The following is an 8071-nucleotide window of genomic DNA, read 5'->3' as shown; positions in this document are numbered from 1 at the left end:
AAGGTATAGGTTTGTTTTTTGAACAATTAAAAAAAAAGACAATTTTGTTAAATTTTTCCATACAAAACTCTTCTTTCTTTGCGTTATCCTCCTCAAAGGGAATCTTGTGACAAAGTACACATACATATAACAATTTTTTTAAAGATAATGAAAACTTTTTTTAAAAATCTAAATCAAAATACAATATGACAATTGATGCGGCCAAACAGAGTACCTTTGTTGATTTGTAAAAAAAAAACAAATAAACAAACAAAACAATTGAGTAAAACAAGGAAACTTATTTTTGTATCTATATTTTTTCAAACGGAATAACTTTTTTTTATTGGAAACCAGTAAACAATTTTACATCAATAATTTACTTGTATCTTATTTTTTCTTTAGTTTCATGAATTCGTAAAAAAATTGAAGTGCTTCATTTTCTGATGGTCCGCTGTACTTGAACGCATGTTTATTGGACATGATGTCATTTTTATATGCGAAGTATTTTTGACAAAACCCACGAGTCGTCAAACATCCCTGATGATGTCAAGAAAGCAGCGGTTGCTTCTCGACGAGGGATTTCCTGTTGGACATTCTCAGTTCCTCTTTCGGTGCCGGCCACCCGCTTTATTTAAAGCCCTCTGACAACTGTGTGTCTTCATATGAAGTGAGTACTTCCAACATGATGACGAGCATGGGTTACTGGACTCTCCTCACATTGGTTGTCGCCATCGAGGCCGTGGCTCTGATGCCAGACGATGCTGGTGAGTAGCACACCATCATCTACTTCTTGTTGATTTGGCGGCTCTTTGAATCAGCACTAACATCATTTGAATGCATTTTTTTTGGTCTGGAATTTGGAATTAACTAACTACAATGCAAATACTGTATACTGTAATATATTTTGGGAGGGTGTATCTTCCGACGATGGAAATTAAATGAATGGGGGGGCCCAGAACAAATTCTACAAATAACTTAAATGTTTTAAAGTTTTTTTTGGGGGGGGGGGAGTGGCAGGGGGTACAAAAAAGCCATTTATCTTGATTTATGAACAAAAAAAATGAAAGAAAGAAAATAAAGAAGGAGGGGTTTTTCACCGCAAAAACCACAAAAGGCAAGAAAATTAATTTGTTGCCTTAAGGGGGAAATTAACTAAATGTGCCTTTTTGTTGTTTTTTTTCAAACAATATTTTGAAAAAAGTAGAAAAAAAAGAAGTCTTATATACATTTGAAACAAAATATCAGACCAGAAAAAAATAATTTTTTTGTTGAATTTTAAGGAGAAAAAAAACATTGACCAGTGAAAATAATTGCTTGTTTTCTTTCCCAAAAATTAACAGAATTTTCATCAGAAAAACAAAAAAAATGTATTTTTTGTTTATGTATAAAAATACAATGAAGAAAACAAAGAAAAGTAATAGTTTATTTTTTTAACAACAAAAACATTTTTGAGAGAAAAGAAAAAATGTAATTTTGGATGGTGTTAGTAAAAAATATATTTTTATAGCAAACGATGAACAAAGTAAGTAGTTTGTTTTTCAAACAAAAAAAACCCCAGCAAAACCCAAATATCCCAAGCATTTGTAACTGGAAATAAAATATTTGCTTTAGGTGCAAAAATGTCTCACAAAAAGCACAAATAATATACTGTACTTTTGTTCATCTGATCTGTTTCCCCCTTACATCTTAAACATTATCAGAAAATAAAACGTTATTTTTTGTTATTTTTCTAACAAAAGAAAATTCCTAAATATTAATGGAATAAAACAAATGTTTTTTCTACATTTTTATTCTTTAATTTGTATTTTAATTTGTTGAACAAAAAGAAGCAAAAATAGGCCCAATGTGTAGCATGATCCTATTTTTATTTTATATATACACACACATATATATATATATATATATATATATATATATATACTGTATATATATATATTTGGAGGGGGGTAGGATGTTTTTGTTCCCTTGCATTAAAAAAACAATAAAAAGTTGATTACCTCCCACCCCTTTAAAAACGCACTTCAAAAATATATGAGCAAAACACATGCTGTCCAATCACGTACAGCACTATTTGGGGTGGCAGAGTAAGTGAGATGTCTTTTATCTCCTTCACAATGTCATCTTTCACCTGGAATGGCTGTTTGGGAAATGCACTTTTTTAAAAGCTATTTTTACTGCCTGTATCGTCTGCAGTTAGGTTAAAAGTTGAAGAATTGTCCCAGGAAGTATTTTCACAGCGTTATTATGATCATTATTATTGATGTTGCATTATTACTTTTTAAATAAATGTTCGTCATCAGAAATATATCTCTTTTTACATATAACAGCACTGTATCGTAACAGAAACATCTCATATTTTCGGATCGTACACGTGCTCACCACTTTCTCACCACTTTGCTCCAAAAATTAATTGTAATGTAAAAGACATTATATTTGGCTCAATGAATTTATTTTGTCAGATCTTCCCACCAAACCCAGCGTGCATTGCTGGTGTGCGAGTTATCCCAACGTCACCTTCTGCTCCTGGGCGGAACCCCCAGGCTCCCAGCCTCTGGACTACATCGTCTCTTACAGGTACAATCGGGTGATCACAGCAGCAGGATCAGCAACAACAGTTCATTTTTGTGGTTTGCAAAGGCCACCAAAAGAAGTGTCATGTGAGTGAGTCCTCATGTATTAAAGTTATTTTGCATGCGCCTTTCAGTGAGAGACGCCAGCCATCAATCAGCAAGCCTTGCCGTTTCATTCCTCCCACCTCCTCCTTTTTATCATCATCATCATCATCGTCGTCGTCTTCTTCCTCCGAGCAGGTACCAACTTTAATTCACTTTCATCAAACACTAATATCTATCAACCCCCCCCCCCCCCCCGCGAAAAAAACCCGAATACCGTACCAGAAGCAGAATCAGATTTAACGGCCAAGTGTGTAAAAAACACACAAGGAAAGAAACATAAGTAATAACAATGACCAACAGAGGGAGACAGAACGGGCAGTTTAGTGGTTCACTGTTTAGCGCCCTGAGATCTTAGATGTGGAAGGAGACGATAAGGGGAAAAAACAGATAAACTCTCACCATTCTCCTTAAAGGAGAGCAGGCCTTGAGCCTGAAAAAACCTCAGCACATACATTGAGCCAGATAATAAAACACAAGTGTAGGACATGCACATGTGGAAGAGGGAGGAGGAAAAAAGGGCGCGATCCCAGGCGCCATTTCAGCCTGGCGCATCCGCAGCGCACCTTGGGCCATCATGGGGAGGGCTGTGGGAAAGCCAACGAAGGCTGTGAAGTGTCTGCTAGCATCTCTTCCAGGAGAAAGTCTAAAGTAGATCACGGTCTATTCAGTTACTCTGCGCCAGCCGGCTCCCCTCTCCCAGCTGTTCTCATCGACAAAATCCAGCAGGTGGCTATAGTGTTGTATTTAAGACCCAAGACTACACCAGACAAAGTTAGCAGACAAGATAAGGGAAGAGAGGAGCATCTCCGTCGAGAGCCAAACGGAAAGAATTGGCAATTAGAATATTGGCAGTATTTGGGTTTTGAAAGGCCATGGATGTAAATACTGTACAGGTAAATAGACATCATTTCCATTTCTTGTTTTCTATTCTGTACTGTCAATAACGCACGTTACTACTTACTACATGCACGTTACTACATGCACGTTACGCATGTCACTCACCACACGAATAAAGCAGTCGTTTTCTTCCTCGCACCGCATATGTCTGAGTTTCACAATACAAGTTTACCTCTGCTTACTGTATGTATTTCTAAATGCACAGATTTGAACACACACACACACACACACACACACACACACACATTTATATATATATACAGTATATATTAGAGCTGTCAAACGATTAAAATATTTAATCTAATTAAAAATGCAACGGTCATAATTAACTCAAATTCACAAAAAATTAATCGTGATTACTTAAGCATTTTTGATCATTTCTGAATTTCCTTTGATATTTTTTTGTCCTATTTTTCCCCATTTTAATGCTCTCATCAACATGGAATCATGAATTAGTTTTCTTTGTGCAAAATGCAAATATTTACTGAAATAACAATTTTGATTTTAAATTTTACATGAACATTTTTCACTTGGAGCAGTTATTCACACATAATCTCTCACACAATATTACTGTCCATCAACAACAGTGAAAATAATATTTTGTCACACAACAGCTGCTTCAACAGGTCTTTTTATGGAATCAAAACAGAACAATATAACACGCTGTTGTGAAAGCGCTATATAAATCAGCATGTATTGTATTGTATTATAAAGTGCACATCTGTGGTAAACTAGAACTCAGCCTATAGTGGATTTAAACCATGGTTGCATACTTCGTTTTTCTCAAGTTTGCTTTGAACACAGCAGTCAGGCTATGTTGATTGTGTTGGTCCTTCTTGCGTGGAAGTTTCTACGGTTTTGTGTAGACCTCATTTCGGATGACTACACTTGGTTCGATGACAACACTGGAGACGTTTTATTTTCGCTAGGTCGCTACCACTGCACCGCTGAACTTTCGTTGTCATGTCACCTCCTCAGCGCACTGTCACTGTCGGACGAACACAGAGAAGCTCCACCCGCTCTATTTATATGGACACGGAACACTGTAACCTTCCACACAAAATAGTTCCAAACAAGTAACAATCGCGTCAGTGGCATACATCGTATACCTGTATGATACAGAGAGAGAGAAGAACAGGTAACTTTGGTCTTGTCAGTGGAGCAATCTGGCAACTTTTTAAAAGTAAACTTTCCATTCATAAACTCTTTAAGTGTCTGTCTCGCGCTGCTGTGGCTGGCAAAACAAAGTGCGTGGACCTATGCAGCGCGCTTGTTGTTTTGGTTCTGGTTTATTTATAGAGCAACGTAACATCCGCTGTGACGTGCTCCACGTTAATCTCGTGAGAAAAAAATTAATCCCGTTAAAATTCATTTAAATTAATGCCAATAAAAACGCGCGAAACTGACAGCTCTAATATATATATATACATATGGAAGATGGAGACAGTAAGGTTTAATGTACAATTATAGGAGTCTTTTTTTAAAATAATGCTAAATTTAGCACGGCAATCTTCAAACTCAGCCATTTTTAATTGATATATGTTGAGAGAAACAACAACAAAAAAGGAAATAAGAATTAAAACAAAAAAAAACCCATTGACGCAATGAAGTACATGAACTTCCCTTTATTTGAAATCGAAGCTGGATGAAGGAATAAAATGACATATTGAAGTACTTTTGTTTCACCCATTTTTTTTGCAGTTGTGGCACTGCCACTTGCCCGACCTGAAGCTGCTGACCGATTATGTCATCAATGTGACCACTGTGTCTTCTTCTGGAAGCAGCAGGGTTCATCTCAGCAGCTTCATGCTGGAGGACGTTGGTAAGATAACCATAATAACCACATTATAACACCAGAAAATTTCAGTGGAAATTTTGAACGGGACTATTGATGTTTGCAAGTCCGAAAGCCGTATTTGCGAAGGCTCTGTGCCAAGGCGGATGTCGACTTGCCATCTCGTAGTATTTGAACTTTTTTTTTCTTTATAAAAACTAAATATTTTTAATGGATTAATTTAAAAAATATTTTTTTTTGAAAAAAAATCATAACATTTGGGTTTTATTTAGAAACTGTCAAAAGTTTTGGAACAGGACTAAGCTAAACAATTAAAAGTTTAATGTTTGAAATGACAAAAAATCTGAAAATTTTAGGTAAACAATAAATCAAATGAAGAATACAGTACCTTTAAAAAAATCTAATTTGGGGCTTCGATTTTGAAATCTTGTATAAGCTCATTTTTGTGCGGTTGGATACATTAAACAATGCTTGCTGAATTAAGGTGGGGTAAATAGCCGAATCATAAATAATATTTCTGTATAATAATGTCATAATGTATCAATGTTTCCTCTTGCTAACGATGTATTGCTGAATTAAGGTGGAAGAATAAAACAGCAGAATAATAAATAAAAAGCAATAATAATGCCTTTGCGAGGTGAAGTTAGCCGCAACAAGTTTTGCTCCGAGCAACCAATCAGATGTTGACATCATCAAGGTCTAGCTCTGGGCCTTCGAGGATGAATTTGAAATCTGATTCGTTAAAGCAACAGTTGTTACTAATATAGGTGAAGTTATATGGGTCAGCATTAATGTCATCTGCTTGGGCAAAATTGAAGTTTATCAAACCTTAATGCTAAAACTCATTGCAATATGTCATAGATAGGCTAATTATACTAGCATTGGTGCACCAGTAGCAGTACTTTAAAAAAATGTCACCGATTTACATTTGAACACAAGTGGCAGCATGCAATCAAACAATATAATACAGGCATATACAATTTATCCTTTGCGAAGAACACTGAACATTACCGTTGAACCCCCTTAGTTGCGATGATCTTCTTTCTGTGTTTCTTCATCAAATCCACATCGACCATGTCTTTATGTATGACAATGCCCCCGGTGGCCAAGGCGTGCACAGCAGACACACAATGTCCATTGGATGACACACAAAGTTTTCTTTTTTTTCCCAGTTATTTTAATGGAGTAAAATCCTGATGAGTCCTAATTGAAAACACAATTTTTAAATTGCTGTTTTGTGAGGGCTGGAACAGATTATTATCATTGTCATTCATCTTAAATAAGCCCCGGCTGTTGTAAATGTCGGTCAAACGCTCACCACTGATATTTTGTCTTTTTTGCAGTGAAACCTGACCCCCCTGTGGATGTCAAGGTGTCGCCCCACCACGCCAGGAATGTGTTGCTGGAGTGGTCGCCTCCCCCGACGTGGATTTACCTGGACATGGCACCGCTTAAGTACCAGATCACGTACCGGTGGGACCACAAGGGCCAAGCCAAATCTGTCAGTGTATGTTTAAAGCCCATAGTTCCATTCAAATCATTTTTGATTCATGTTGTTGACTCTTATTATCGTTGTTTAAATCTCTGGATCATGTTTGAAATTCACACCTGTTATTGGGTTTCCCAGGTGGGTAAAAACCTCCGTTAAAACTTTTTCAAATAAAAAAAATGATAGCAAGAAGGAAAACGAAACAAGAAAAGCTAGAGCATTACCAAGGCCTGAAGGAAGTACTAGAGAAAACGAGGAGGGTAAGGGCAACAGTGTTGTCACAAGTATGTCACTTCTATGCAAAGCAAAAGCCTGTGCCCTGAGACTGTGATGTCATTTTCAGTCGACAGCAAGTAGCACAATGCGTTTTCAAAGGTGTTAATTGTACATGAAAAACAATTTTTAAAAAATCACGACAGACAAACTATTAATTTTTTACGGCTAAAAATGTCAAAATTCGAAATCTATCCCTTTAAGTTACCCCACAATGTGAAGGAATTAAAAACCTTTCACAATAACAACAATAAACTGCCACTGTATTTGTGTTCTTGCTGATTGTGCACTTCTGGTTCCTGCAGCTTGGTCCGTTGGAGAGCACCAGCGTGGAGCTGAAGGGTCTGAGCTCTGGAAGAGAGTATGTGTTTCAGGTGTGCGCAATGGACCTGCTGGGTCTGGGCCAGTGCAGTCACTGGAGCTCTCCCGTCATCGTCACTTTACCCACAATTTAAACGCCATAAAATCAGGTTGTTGGGTTGATGTCAGGATTTGTTGAATGTTTTTGCTAATCACTGTAAAACATATACTTTTTGTTGGGAGGTCTCAACACCCCTTGATTCATCAGTATGGCACTAATATTAGCACTTTTTTGAAGAAAACAAACAATAAATTACTGCATGTACTGTTATATTGTCTCAACGTGTGTTGCTGCATTGTTTTGAGTTCAATCCATTGCTTAAAGAGTTCTCGTGATGAAATCGTTGGCCTGTATCATATTTCACTTTTTGGGACAACAAGAAAAAACACAACTTTTTAAAAACTCTGGTATTTTTTTTCTTGATATTGAAAGAATTCATTCAACCAGATGTGTGAACAAGTAAGCAAAAGAAAAAAGACACTTCACTTATTGCTGAACAAATAAATGTGACTTAAGCAGAATGTGCCATTTTTTTCTCTTTGATCTAAATGCAAACATAACCTCACCAAAATGGTCGCCTCCTGAAAATGGAGGATTTTACT

The 8071-nt window shown here is 36.6% G+C and overlaps 1 protein-coding gene across 2 annotated transcripts; it reads left to right on the top strand.

Annotated features, from left to right (window-relative positions):
* The first annotated feature begins 627 nt into the window (after positions 1-627).
* Positions 628-7739, top strand: LOC147211511 (interleukin-27 subunit beta-like). 2 transcript variants are annotated; one of them, XM_086108664.1, is made up of 6 exons: positions 628-743; positions 2439-2553; positions 2684-2789; positions 5253-5373; positions 6690-6847; positions 7414-7739. In XM_086108664.1, the coding sequence occupies exons 1-6, from the start codon at positions 662-664 to the stop codon at positions 7561-7563; spliced, it is 732 nt and encodes a 243-aa protein (XP_085964790.1). In that variant the 5' UTR covers positions 628-661; the 3' UTR covers positions 7564-7739. The 2 variants fall into 2 exon arrangements, with proteins under 2 accessions (XP_085964790.1, XP_085964702.1); XM_086108576.1 differs by having other exon boundaries at positions 6690-6853.
* The last annotated feature ends 332 nt before the right edge of the window (positions 7740-8071 follow it).

The sequence above is a fragment of the Hippocampus guttulatus genome, chromosome 1 (genome assembly GCF_054856545.1).
Source record: "Hippocampus guttulatus isolate MCC_2025c chromosome 1, RoL_Hgut_1.0, whole genome shotgun sequence".
Lineage (NCBI taxonomy): Eukaryota > Metazoa > Chordata > Actinopteri > Syngnathiformes > Syngnathidae > Hippocampus > Hippocampus guttulatus.
This window is presented reverse-complemented; position numbering and strand designations above follow the sequence as displayed.

What these genes read in the sequence shown, in the direction of transcription:
- LOC147211511 (XM_086108576.1), top strand. Translation starts at nt 662, where the DNA reads ATGATGACGAGCATGGGTTACTGGACTCTCCTCACATTGGTTGTCGCC. An exon ending in CGTCTTCTTCCTCCGAGCAG is followed by an intron (nt 2,790 to 5,252) that starts GTACCAACTTTA and finishes TTTTTTTTGCAG; the next exon opens with TTGTGGCACTGCCACTTGCC. An exon ending in CTTCATGCTGGAGGACGTTG is followed by an intron (nt 5,374 to 6,689) that starts GTAAGATAACCA and finishes TCTTTTTTGCAG; the next exon opens with TGAAACCTGACCCCCCTGTG.